At 59.4% G+C, this 13,601-nt stretch overlaps 1 protein-coding gene across 1 annotated transcript in view; it reads right to left on the reverse strand.

The window, feature by feature from the left end:
- Positions 1-13,601, reverse strand: part of RRBP1 (ribosome binding protein 1) — a 58,582-nt gene that overhangs the window by 20,032 nt on the left and 24,949 nt on the right. Inside the window, exons 3-4 of the mRNA XM_022594270.3 lie at positions 3,525-3,673; positions 2,336-2,458 (exon numbers count right to left, since the gene is read on the reverse strand). Of these exons, the coding sequence (XP_022449978.3) occupies positions 2,336-2,458; positions 3,525-3,673 (272 nt within the window). The remainder of the gene's footprint in view (positions 1-2,335; positions 2,459-3,524; positions 3,674-13,601) is intronic.

Here is a 13,601-nt window from a genome sequence, read left to right on the forward strand (position 1 = left end):
CCTCAAATCCCTGAACACGTCCCCGAAGACGCTCAGAAACCAGGATGGAGGTCTCAGGACACCCGAGCCCGTGAACTGGTGCCCGGAATGGTCTTTGAACCCAACTCTGTTGACTTCACCCACTTGCAAGGTGCCCACTTAATCTGGCAGACAGTCCACACGGCCTCTGTGTCCTTTAGCCACAGATCACAAGAAAAGGAATTCACCAAAACCTTCTTTTGCAACCATAAAAACTTCTGTACAAGGACAAAGAAATTGTGACGGGAACTAAACAAGAAACGCGGATCCTATCCACCCCCCAGCTCCTGGGATAATCAAGTTAGTCGGAACTTCTACATTCTCAGAAGTTTCTCATATAACTTTACTCAATGGTGCTAGGCTGGAAGACGTGGCACAGCAGTGGAATCCCCTCCACTCTGCTTGAAACTCTCAATAGACAAAGGCAGGGACTCAGCATCCATGGACTCCAGGGCACAGAAGGACAGATGGCGATGCCTGGGCCTCAGTGGCCCCTGCCAGACAAGGTGACCTCTGAGCTGAGACAGGAAAATGGGGGCCCCGCCCTGGAGGGCTTCCTGAAGGAGGGGGCTCTTTCCAGTGAGCCAAGCGGTGAAGGGCACTCGAGGCTAATGCAGGAGCACCAGAGGCCCCGGGGAGGCAGTGAGGAGCAGGCGTGTCGGGGAGCAGACTCGGGTCTGAAGATTGGGAGCCACCTGCACTTGAAGAGGTGGCCCTCCCAGGGCCGCATAAGCGCTGAGAGCCCGTGAAGACCCCCTGCGGCTCAGGGAGGAGGATGCCGTGGGGGAGGCAGGGCCCCAGCTGGACGCACTGTCAGACGTCTTGCCTTAGGGCCAAGGCCTGGAGCCCCAGGGGCTGCGCCTGTGTCTCATGGCAGGGAGACCGTGCCTGGGCATGGCTGGAAATGCGTCTGGTCGGGGAGGGGGAGGGCGAGGGGGAGGGCGAGGGGGAGGGGGTCTGTGGGTCAGCTGCGCTAGGGTTTGGAAACTCAAGTAGCCGCCCCGGAGGGGAGCAGCAAGTGTCCTACACAGGCAGCAGCACCTAAAGGGCTTCCTGTTGCAGGGTGCACCCCCCACCCCACACCTGCTGTCCAGCCCGAGGTGGCCGGAGACCCCAGCAATAGCCACCATCACCGTCAGAGGCTGCACCTGCTCACTCATGACACGTCCAGCCCACCCTAATCTCAGGGGCCAGCACGAGGAACTGGCCGGGGAGCCACACAGCCACCAGCCACAAAAACAGTCACTCCCCTTTCCTCTCACGTGAGCTTTATTTTGGGGTCAACACATCTTCTCAGGTTGTCCAAAAAGAGAATACAGAAAAACAGCCCCCAGAACCACAGACTCCACAGTCGCTGCTGGCCGCGGGCCCTTGGGGCAGGAGGCCTGTGACTCACAGCCCACTTCCATGGGGCAGAGGCTCCTGGCCTGGGACGCGCCAGCAGCCGGGCAGAAAGGGAAGCGCAGTCGGCTCTTGGGAGCAGGGTGAGTGGCTCTGGCCGCCCTGCATCCAATCAGCAACCCGAGGCCGCGGGGGACACTCCCGAGAGAGAGGACGAAGGCCACCGGATAGGAGGCTGCACTAGGGGAGGCCTCAGAGACTGGCCTTCCCCTTCCACCTCCTGGGTGGAGCCTGACCAGGAGCGACCACGGCAAAGCCTCGTCTTCCGCTCCCGCCGCCCATCTGTCCCCCACTGAACAAACCTTCCCGTCTGGCCTAGAGCCGCGGCCGTCGCTCAGGACAAACTCTGACGCCTTGTGAGTGAGCGACGCAGGCGCCCAGACGTGTGGGATGTTCCGAGGACCCAGCCGCCTCCCTGCGCCCGCTGTCCCGCGGAGGAAGCGGGGACAGGGCGAGGGCCACGCAGGGCGCGATGCTGGGAAGGACAGCTTAAACGGGGAGGGACCAGCTTTCTGCAGGGGACCCGGACCTCCTCCTCACAAGGAGCGGCCGCGTGCCGACCCCTCCTGAACGAGGCCCCCAGCCCATCGGGGCAGCACGGGCCCTCGAGACCAGTGTTCACTGGGTACATACGTGTCACGTGCTGAACCACCACGGGACCGCTCCCCAGACAGCGGAGAAGGGGCAGCAGCCCCGCTAAGCCCTCCCCACGGCTTTCTGCTCCAATTCTCAAGAAAAGACCCTGGGACCCACCGTGCCCACCCTCCTCTCAGGGCATCACCCTAAAAAGACGGGGCCACAACCGCAGGGCCGACTGTCCCCTCCAACCCGTGCATTCCCAGTCCCGAGAGGGACCCCGCTGTGCAGGGGTCCTCACGCAGCCACAGCCCCCGGGCCGACCCGGCGCCGGCCCTACCTTGTTGAGCTCCCTCAGTTTGCTCTTGGCGGCGGCCGCGTCCTCCTGCTCTGTGGCCAGCAGCTTCTCCTTCTCTTCCAGCTGGCGTTTCAGAATCGCCACGGGGTCACCCTTCTGAGTGGCCTAGAGATGCCCACAGAGCCGCGTTAATGGGGTGGGCAGACGCCTAGTTTGAGACTCACCCCATCAGACCCCGACCCAAAAGCAGAGCGGCGGCCTGATGGCGCACGAGCGGTGCCATCCCGACGGCACACACTTCTGGGGGCGGCCCCTGCCTCTGCCGCCCGGTCGGCCAGGCCTCGGGCCCAAAGCTCTGGACCCCTGGGGTAGTTGTGGGAGCATGGTTCTTCCCTAACCCCGGTCGATGGTGGCCAGGGCCTCTTCCCAGCCTGCTGGGGGCCGTCGGCCATCGTCCCTGGCTTGGTGCCCATCCCTCAGCTGCTGGGGGCGGCCTGCAGGCTGCCAGCTGAAGCCTGGAGGCCCGGGCACGGGGTGGGGGTGGGGGGTAGGTACCTGGGGACAGCGGCCTGAGCTGAGTTCAGGCCTCTCTTGTTGGAGGGGAGTGGCCACCTTGACCTCCGGCCACTTCAGGCCCAGAAGACGGCCCAACGCGCACTGAGCGAGGAGCTCCTGTGACCGCAGGGCCCGTCACCACTCAGCAAGGGCTAGGGCGGGGTGGGGGGGGCGGTGACCCAGTGGCCTCAGGACACTCCCAACATCTCTCACCACTGAGGTGCCACAAAATCCTCCAGCAAAATTACCTACAATTCCAGCTGTTTAAGGAACAACCATGCCCCACGGCACCTCCTGGGGCAGCTCGTGGCCACAAGCACCAGACAGAAAGAAACCAGGGAGACAAACACCCTCCTCCCTGAGCCCGAGCCCCGGCCACAAACCAGCGGATCCCAGCTCCTGGCCCCCCAGACGCCCCGCCCCGGCCCGTAACAGCCCTCCTGCTGCGGCGGCTGGGCTGCGGCTGAAGCAGAAGCATCTGCGGGTGATTCACGCAGCCCAACCTGGGGAAGGGCAGAGTTTCCCCGAGAGGCAGGTGGAGGTGTTCCAGGAACACTCCGCGCAGCTTGTCAAGTCGGGTGCGGCCGGCCTGCGGGGCACCATCCAGGGGAGGCCGGGGCCCAAGACCAGGAAACCACTGCCACTCACTGGCCCCTGGGGTGGGGGGAGGGCCCACCTTATGCCACGTGTCCTGGACAACACCTGCTTTCTCAGACAGGATCTCGATGAGCCGCTGGGCCTCGCCCTCGCTGAACACCATGCTTCCGACCGTGGAGACCAGCGTCTTGTAGGGGAGGCAGAGCGGGCTGTCGGTCTCCGGGGGCCCTGCACAGAAGGGAAGGGGCAGGGACTCACACTCGGGCACCAGCCACCAAGCCCGTCACACCCCAGAGCAGCAGAGGCCAGTCAGAGCCGAGGTCTCTGTCCGGCTGCCCAAGGTCTGCGGGCCGAGTGCAGCGAGCACGCCCTGGGGTCTCAACTGGACTCAGCTCAGGTCCTGCTCAAAAACAGCAGCGGGGAAGGTCCCCAGGAAAGAAAGGCTGAGTATTCCTGGGCTGGAGGAGATGTCCCCCTACTTTCTCATCATCAAAGTGAGCAGACTTGGGCAAGGCATACTTTCCCATAGGTGCTTTTTTCCTTCCTTCTTTTCCCAGCAAACTGCCTGGGCCAGCTCTGGCCGTGCGCCACCCAGCGAGGCTCACGCCCCTGCCAAGACCGAGCCCCACCGGCGGGGAGCAGGAGGCTGCCTCCCCGACGCCCTGGTTCAGACCCTCTATTTCCAGCCCTCCCTGGACGAAGCTTAAGGCAGGTTTCAGGACAGGGATGGCTGGGTTCGTCCAGAACAGGGCTGCCCGCTCGCCGGTCCATTAGCGCGTGACCTTGCTGGAGGACACAGAGCCATGTGCCAACAGCCAGCTGTCACTCCTGGACGCCCGACGCCCCCGCGATAGCTTCACTCTCACGCAGCCCCTCACACAGCCCCAAAGACACGAAAGGGCGAACAGAGACACCCCCCCCCCGCCCCCGCCGTCTGGCAGCTCCTCGCGCTGAGCTCCCCAAACTGCCCACGAGCTGTGGAACGACAGGGCCCCAAACGAGCTGAAACAAAGCCAAGCGGCCGCCTGCAGCGGCACCTGCAGCCAAGCCCACCTCACCGAGGACAGCTAGGGGAAGGTTTCCATGGCAACCTGAAATTCTCTGGCTTGTCACAATATTTTCACTCCCTAGTCACAATATTGTCATTACAAGTCAAAGCACTTAGCAGGATCCCCTAATAAAGGGGACGTGCCACGTGGCGAGCTGGTTGCTACGAGCACCTTCACTTTAGAACTTTTTACCCCGCGAAGCTCGGGAATAAAAATAACCATGTTGGGCTTCCCTGGTGGCGCAGTTGAGAGTCCGCCTGCCGATGCAGGGGACACGGGTTCGTGCCCCGGTCCAGGAAGATCCCACATGCCACGGAGCGGCTGGGCCCGTGAGCCATGGCCGCTGAGCCTGCACATCCGGAGCCTGTGCTCTGCAACGGGAGAGGCCACAACAGTGAGAGGCCCGCGTACCGCAAAAAAACAAAACAAAACAAAACAAAAAACCATGTTGACATTAAAGGCCTAGGAGCTTGAGGGTGTCATGAAAACTGGGAGGTGGGGGGAGGCCCCCTTCAACCTTCATTCTTTTCACTGAAATATGTACGTAAAATAATTTTAATGGTAAACTTCTGCACCCTAGAGAAAATTCAAGTACAGCTAAGCCAAAAGAGAAGGAACCACTTGGACGAAAACCTCACGGTCAGCAGTTTGGTCTCTGGGCTTCCTGCTCCGCCCCGTCGGCCTGCAGACCGATGTTTCTGCCAGGGTTTTTCAGAAGAGGGAGGTCGGCCGGAGTCAGACTGGGCAGGATGGCCTCTCTGAAGCTGGCCACTCAGATGTTTTCCTCTGCGGACTCAGAGAGGCCTGCTCCTGCGCTGCCCCCAGCCATGCCGGCTGCCAGGCACCTGCCACGTGGCTAGTGGTGGGAACTGGGGTGGCTCCCAGGGGAGCACACACCAGATTGTGAAAACTTGGTATGGAAAAACAAAAGAATGTAAAATACCTGCAATAATTTTTTTATATTGATTGCATATTGAAATGATAGCATTTGGGGTAACTGGGTTAAATGAAATATATTAAAATGAATTCCATGTGTCTCATTTGCCTTTTTTAGTGGGGCTCACAGTGTATTTCTGTGGGGCAGGCTGGCTACTCCTTTCCAGCCCTGGGGCCCCAAAGCACCGCCTGCTGAAGCCCTGGCAGCCCTGTCCCTGCAGAAGCCCCAGAGTGACCATCCTCCTAGGCCCCAGGGCCACTGCTGCACTGCCCCCCACCCACCTGGGGGAGGGGACACAGACCTGGATGACACAGCTACGCTTCCCTATGGAATGCCGCATCCTTCACGGCCACTACCCCAGTGGTCTCACAGATGCATTCCCTCCAGGAGGGCCCTGTGCACAGAACGTTCCTGAGAGTATTCTGGGAGTGTCATTCCAACACACGTTTGTTAAAACTTTCTCATGTAATTATACTAAATTGTATTAGATGTCCTAGTGAACAAAGTCACGAAAACCTGTAACAAGTGGAACACCCCAAAGCTATGTAATGGCAGAACTTAACTCTCCTCGCCCATCCCCCACAGAAACTTCCACGGCCTTCTCCATCCTCATACAAACACTTCAGAATTATTTTTAGAGAGATATGACTTTACTTTTTTTCATTAAGGTAAGAACGGTGCCATCTTTATTAACCCCAAATCGGGGAAAGTAAAACTGAAAGAAAGGAAAGTACTGGGAACCAGAACTCTGGGCCTCACGTTAGTAGCATTTATTTCTGGGTTTCAAGACCCACGAGGCGGGCACGCTGACCCATACACAAAGGACTAACGTGCCCTCTGGCAAAGGCTCGAAGGCTAGAAATAATCCTTGGGGTTGTGAAATCTTAAGACCCTAAGAGAAATTTGTCAGAGACTCAACATCTATTCTGTGAAGCCACAGGCTTCACAAGGACCACGTAGCAGTGAACTCCCTTGAGACAGAAGCAGCCAAGGCTCCGCCCACGTAGGTGAGTCTGAAATTCCAGGTACGGACGGGCCCGGAGGCCTGGGGGAGGAACCAGGCAGCAGAAGGGCACAGCGGCCTGGGAGGGCCGGCGTCTCACTGCTCTGGAGTAACCCGGGCTCCTGCCTGGCCAGGGACACAGTGAGCACCCCAAGTGCTGTGCCCTGCAGGGATGGGGCAGCCTCCCCTGAGCGGGTGGCCTTGGCCATGGTCCTTTCCCTCCAGGTGACAGCTCCCACAGGGTCCAGGCCAGAACCCGCAGAGCTGCGGACGCATGGAGAAGAGCTAGAAACGAGATTGCTGTGTGCCATCTCCTGACCTTCAGTGCTGACAGCTAACTCAGTGAAAAATAAATAAAACCACCACGGAGCTGAACACATCCACGGGCCAATTACGGTCTGCAGGTCATCCCTGCCCTTGGGCTGTGGGCACCCTGGTCAGAGCAAGGCCCCTGGAGCCAGGTGGTCTGGGCTTGAATCTTGGCTCACCTCCCTCCCACCTGCGCATCCTTGGGCAAGCGACTTCACCTCTCTGAGCCTGTTTCCTCGTCTGTCAAATGCGGGCAACGGCAATGTGCTGGGCACAGGGTAAGCACGGCAGAACTGATCAACAGGGCCAGGAGCACCCCACACCCTGACCCCTCCTTGGGCGGACAGCGCCCCAGTGAGGAACTTGGGTGGGGAGGCAGGGGGTGAAGCAACTCTGCCTTCCTCTGCCCCCCCAGCTGGCGCTCACGCCCCCGTGGACAGAGCGCTGGGGCCCACGGACCCTGCTCGCACCACTGTCTTTGCACACAAGGTCAAGCGGGCAGCGCATTTAGGGAAACGAGGGGCCCTCTGCCTCCCTGGGCTCTGAGCGGAGAAGCACTCAGCGCTTGTATAACGTGCCTCAAACTCCCAAACTACGCTCCCTTTCGTGACCACGCCGGGAGGCTTAATCACCTAAAATTAGACCTGTCCTGCAAAAAGGGCTTAGGAGTCTCCCCTCTCACCGTCGACAGTGGGGTCTCAGCCACCAGGGACTTGGCGCTGTTTCAGCAGCAGCCCCTTCAGGTCCGGGCCCTGGAAGCCCTGCCTGCTCGTGCCCGGCTCAGCCAAGCGACAGGGGGCGTCAGAACAGCTGCAGGGACTGCGCGCACACAGCTGTGATCGAGGGAGTTACTGCCAGGCCCTGGCACGGGCGTCCAGAGCTCCAGCTCCACTCGAGCTGCTGCTGCAGGTGCCTGGAAGCCCTGTGCAGATGGTCTCCAGACATGAAGTATGCACCTACTGTGTACCCCGCAGTCTGCAAAATCCTGGAAAGACCTGTGGGACTCCTAGCTAGGAGAGGGGAGGAGACCCCGGACACGGAATCAGGCAGCAGAGCCACAGGGCACCTGGGGAAGCAGCCATGGCAGCAATACCGGCGAGGCTTTTAACGCAGGAAATGCTTGCGCCAAACACTACTGGGAGGAGAGCAGGAAGGGGAGGGAGTGGCAGGGATGACCCGAGGCTGGTGGAGCAGAGGCAGGTGGCACTGGCATGGGTCCCGGGGATCCGCGCTTCACCTCATGGGCAAAGGGGCAGTGCCTCAGAGTGAGCAACGTTTGCACTTGAGAACACCCGGGGGCCAAGGCTGGAAGCAGGTCAGGGAGGAGCCCAGGGCCGGGGCTGAGAGCACCCAGGAAGCGGGGTGGCGGTGACAACCCAGGGCTCTGGCAGCAGACACGGGTGGGGTCCTGGAGGCCGGAGGAGAACTCCAACGTCCCAGGGAAGGTCCAGACCGGTTCTGAAGGCCTCCGCTCACACACACAGGTGCAGGCCGAATGGCAGCTGCTGGCTTGGGACCCTGCAGGGGCGTCACTCCAACAGTGTGGGTGGGGGACCTGCACGCTCCCCCCAACAGGAAGCCAGACCCCAGCCTCGGGAAGCCGCCCAGGACATTCCCCAACCACCTGAGCCAAACTCAGGTCAAAGGCCAGGGCCCCAAGAAGGGCCCCTGCGCCTCCTGGAAGCCCAGCACTTCCCAAGCAATCGTCAGATCCAGAAACAGAGCCAAGCCCCCGACTCCTGCTGACCCCAAGTCCAGAGGGCGGCCACCGTGTCCAGAAACAAGGAACCTGGGCCACACCCCCAGCTGCACGTTCACGGATAGTGGCCATGAAGGGTCCTCCTGAGCCTTCAGGAAAGCGACCCTTCGAGGCCGGCGATGGAAGATCCACCAAATGCGTCAAGAGATGGAGCTGCAGCTCCTGCCGCCCTCACGGCTGCTGGTCTGCACCACGGCGGTCAAGGGCAGCACACACGCGGCCGACCCCAAGCCCGGCTCAGGCTGAAGCCCAGCACTGCCCAGGGCTTCTGGCTCCCAACAGGGTGCAGGCCTCAGATTAGCGGCTGCACTGGACCCTGGCAATGGCGTTTTAAGTGCACTGGAGCAAAGGACAAATAATGTCAAGAGCAACCCTACCTGGGGCCTTTGAATCAGGCCTTTTCATTTGGCTGGAGAAAAAAGTAATCTCTTGACAAACTGGGAGATTGTACACATAATGACGTCTAATGGAGTTTTTAAAAAATCCTATAAATTGAATGACTGTATTTTTCTCTTTATACTTTTGCTTTTCCCCCCAAATTTTAACAAAATCAATTTTAAATCTGAAAAAAGAACTAAAACACATCACAGTATTTCTTAAAGAAATACAACCCCTGGAGGGCCTTTGCACAAGCTCCTTCCTCGGGCCTGAGGGGACCAGGAGGTCTGACCTACTGCCTGCAGGAAGGACGGGGGACGTACAACCTCAGCCTCCTGCCCTGGCAGTGACGGGAGCCACAGTGCCACCCCGTTTAAGAGGAGTGAACGGAGAGCCCTGGAAGAACATCTTCCAGCAGGTTCTCTGAGACGTGACACCAGACTCGCTTCCCCAGGGGATGTTTTGTTCTTTCAAAAAGAAGAAAGGGAAAAGTTGAGTTTGAAGAACTTACACAGAAAGTGAAAAAATCTCAGGAGCTCTGCAGTTTTCTTCAGAGCTTCAGACCCTGAGAAACTGAGTTAAGTTCAAAAGAGAGGCTCAAACGTAATCTCCACACCCCACCTCTGTGCCTCGGCCTGTGCAGGAGGGGCAGCTGCTGGTGGTTGAGCCTGGGCGGGGGCAGGCAGAGGCCCAGGCCCGGGGTCCCAACTCTCCCTTCTGGGAAGTCCTGAAACAGAGCTGAGCTTTGGTTTCTGCTGTCCTAAAACAGGCAAAAATACAAACCCACCTTAAAGGAAGTTGGGGGATAAATGCACAGAAAGAACCCCTCCCCACACACCAGGCTGGAGCACAGTGGGGCCGGTTCCCCGGGACCCCGGCCTCAGGCACAGCAGCCCGCAGGGCACAAAGGATGTTGGGGGCGGGGGGGGGACAGCAGGAGGCAGGGGTACAGCTACTGTCCAGTCACACGGCTCAAGATGAGGCCCTGTGGGCCACAGACACCCCGACTGAAGGTCTCCTGGTGGGTCTGGCCCCTGTCCTGTTACATTACAGGACACGACCCTATTCCTGCATCTCCCGGGGTCCAGCAGGAGGCCTCTCACAGCACGGAGCTGACACCCCTAGGATGCCGCCAGGTCCCGGATGCAGGAACTACCTTTATCTCTCACCTGACCTCAGTCACCACCATCTGCTGGGTGCCCAGGGACTGGGGCAGCCCAAGAAGCACTGGCCACTTCCCTTCCTCAACCTGCGCCCCCGAAGGAGCAGTTCTCTCTGCGGCTCAGAGGATGCTCAGGGCCCTGAGGTCAGGGCTGGGCTCCCTCCTGGTGCCCGAAGGGGTGGGACCTCCACTTTGGTACGAGGAGGGCCTGTTTCTTCAACTCACAGACAAAGAATGGAGTTTTGGTTTCTCCTCCATTAACAAGAATACGTGTGACAGAAAAACTGGAAAATGCAGAAGGGTGAAGGGAAGAAAATAAAATTCACCTACAGTCCTCCCCGCAAAGATGGCTTTTCTGCCCCGTGGACCTGTGAGCGCATCGGACTCAGCCGTCGTGGGATCGTGCAGGCCGGTCTGAGGGTAGGTACCTCCACCTCCTGGAGGCTGGCTGGGCCCTGACGTGATGGCCTCTGGCCCCTGGTAGATGGCCCACGTCCGTGTTAAGGGCCAGGGTCCGGCATGATGCTGGGCACAGAGTCCAAGAGGAGGGCCCCCCGGCCTCAGCCTCGCTCGGCAGTGATGCCCGCAAACCAAGCCCCCGTGGCAGCATGAGTCCCAGGGCTTGGGCCCAACTCAGTTTCCAGAAGGTGCCTCCTGTCCGGCCCAAGTCTGGGCATCCAGTTCCCCAGGCCTGGCCTGCACTGTGTTTGCATGGACTCCCTTCCAGGAGCTGAGGAACGGCCCTGCCGAGAAGGCCCCAAACCACCCCCATGTCCGCTTGCTTCCTGGGCAAGAAGCATGCTTTCCTGATGAACACGAATACTCGCCGCAGTGGCCCTCGGAGAACAAACCAGCAGAGGCCTAGATAGTGCAGCCGACTCGGAAGCTTCCGTTCTGGAAGTTTCCACTTCGTTATGATTCCGTGAATCCCCTCTTCTCCAGACACTGGGAAAAGAATCCGTGCTTCTGTTTCAAAACCAAGTGTTTTCTCGTAGTCCACACGTGGGCTCCTGATGGCCCTGAAATCGCCCCCATCTCCACGGAGCCACGTGAGCACCGAGGTCAGGTTGGGGGGGCGCTCACGTGGGCCCATCACCGCGGGAACCGTCCGCTGCACCAGGCCTCCAGAGGGTAAGGCAGATAGAGCTTGTCTTCCTAAATTAAAAAAGCACCCGCCTTTTGACTTAGCAGTTACCTATCTAGGAATTTACGTTACAGAGATACCCAGTGATACATGTACGCCACTGTAGCATTAATTTCAGCAGCAAAAGAACGGCACACTGCTTCGTGGCATTTCAATAAATGACGTTATGGTCACACCGTGGGCTACGATGCAGCTGAAAGCGGCAGCCCCAGGGTGTACTGAGGAACAAAGGAGGCAAGTCCGTCTCTGCAACGCAGGCCCGCTGCGTGTGCCGTGTGATGAGCGGGGCATCTCCAGGGGCCCCCCGGGAGGTCGGTGGTGGCTGCGATGGAGTGGAGAGGAAGACTCTCAATTCTTACCTTCCACGCTTCCATACTGTTTGAATTTTGTTTGCTGGAAGCACGCATTTACACAATAAATTTAAGAAAGGATTAGGAAGGTGGGTGTCCATGTCAAGTCTGGTCAGACCTGTCACACAGCCTCAATTTGCTCCTGTAGGAAGATCAGAAGTTCCAGAATAGCTCCAACTCGGGCCTGCGGAAGCGTGTCCTGTGCCCGCTCTCCTCTGGGGCTCCTGTCAGCAGAGGCCCTGCTGGGACAACCGGGTATCAGGACAACTGAGGGAGCCACCCCAGCTCCAGGGCTGCTCTTGCTGCTGACGTGCCACGTGTGTGGGCTAGCCACAGGCTCTGGGAGCTCACTCACGGCTTCCGTGATGTGCGGGGCGACGGGGAGCTCACTCCCACCCCACTCAGAACACAGACAGAACAAAGACGGAGGAACTCCTGACGCCACCACAGGGCTGCAAAGACAAGTCCATTTTCACGGGGCCTCCTGCAAGGTGACCCAAGAGGCCCCCTCATTCCTGATGGCTCTTGTTTAGAAAAGCTTTGTCCAGTAGAACCTTCTGTGCTGATGGATATGGTCTTCATCTGCACTGTCCAAACAGGTAGCCATTGGCCCTGTGGAACTACTGAGACCTTGAGTGAGGTTTTCACTCTGACTTTTGACTGATTTGAATGTTAACTGGCCCCACGTGACCAGCAGCTCCCGTACTGGTCAGCGCAGCCCCAGAACCTAGCTCTCTGGTGCCAACGGTTAAACCTCGTGGCCCTGGACCCTCCCCTGCCCAAGCCCGGGTCCCCTCCCCCAAGCTCCCTCCCGGCCTGCTCTGCACCAGCGACACAGACCCCCCCAACCATCTCCCTCATCCCCGCGGCATGGTCATCAGGACACCTCACCCCCCAAGGTATTCACACCTCCAGGCCCCTGAGTTTCTGGATGCCCAGGGCCAGCCAGCCAGCCGGGATCTGTCCACAGTTCCCTCGAGGGTGTACCCGTGGCCCTGAAGAAATGGAGTGGGCGGCCCCCAAACCGACTGAGCCCCGGCTGGCAGGCAAGGAGGTCAAGGGCAGGCAGCCAGGGGTCAAGGGAGGAGCACAGAACACGAGGTGTAACTAAGTGAAGGGAACGCGGCCTGCTTCTCACTGGGCAACGCGGCCACAGGGGCCAAAAGCTCCATGTGAGTCAGATGAACTGGACCCCAAGCTCCACAAACAAGCTGTGACTGCAAGGGCAGTGTGGGCCGGTTCCATGAGCCACGGGAAAACCCGAGCCGCCCGTCCACACCCGTCCTTGTACACTCAACCACCATGGCTGTAGCGGACATGGCTCAGCGGGCAATGCGGGGCAAGTCAGAGCGACAGGCTCACTCTGCCCTCGGGAAGCGGTCCTTCACAGGCACAGCTGCAAAGCTGCTCGAAGCCAAGCCCTTACAGAAAGAGCCCACCTCCCTTTCCTGCTCCCACCCCCAGTAGACTCGGGGCCCTGACCATCGCTGCAACAGCACCGGCATCTCCGGGGAGCTGCTTAGAAACGCAGCACCTCGGGCCCCGCTGGGAACCACTGAGTCTTTATCTTAACAAGACCCCGCACATCAAAGCCTGAGAAGCCCTGCCCTGGGGGGATCTCCACGGAGACGGTGGGGGTGGGGTGGGAGGGCAGCGGCGGACAGGGGCCTGCATCCACTTCGAGGGTCCACCAACCGTGGGAAAACGGGGGAAAGCACACGGGGCACAAAAATGAAAAACCGCAAGCATATCCCCCACATTTCCAACTCTTCAGAGTTGAAGACTGAAGCAATTCACCGCTCAGGTGTCACATCACCCGCAGGCCACCCGGTGTGGCTGCGCTCTCTTTGCGGCCTGTCCGCGTGCTACATGGCTGGCCGTGTGGCCCAGTGCCCCGCCCTTTGTGATTTTCTCCCCGCAACCTCGGAATCACGGCCCCCTGCCACATGAGTTGATCAGTACTAATTTCGGCCATCTTTCCTATTTTCTAGGGTTTGATTTCTTTTTACGTTAACTCCAATATGATACACACCTGACATTTTCACAGGGACTAAGCAGACCCTTC

The sequence above is a fragment of the Delphinapterus leucas genome, chromosome 15, assembly GCF_059928025.1.
Source record: "Delphinapterus leucas isolate spDelLeu-1000000601 "Yukka" chromosome 15, BTC_Dleu_Yukka2, whole genome shotgun sequence".
Taxonomy (NCBI): domain Eukaryota; kingdom Metazoa; phylum Chordata; class Mammalia; order Artiodactyla; family Monodontidae; genus Delphinapterus; species Delphinapterus leucas.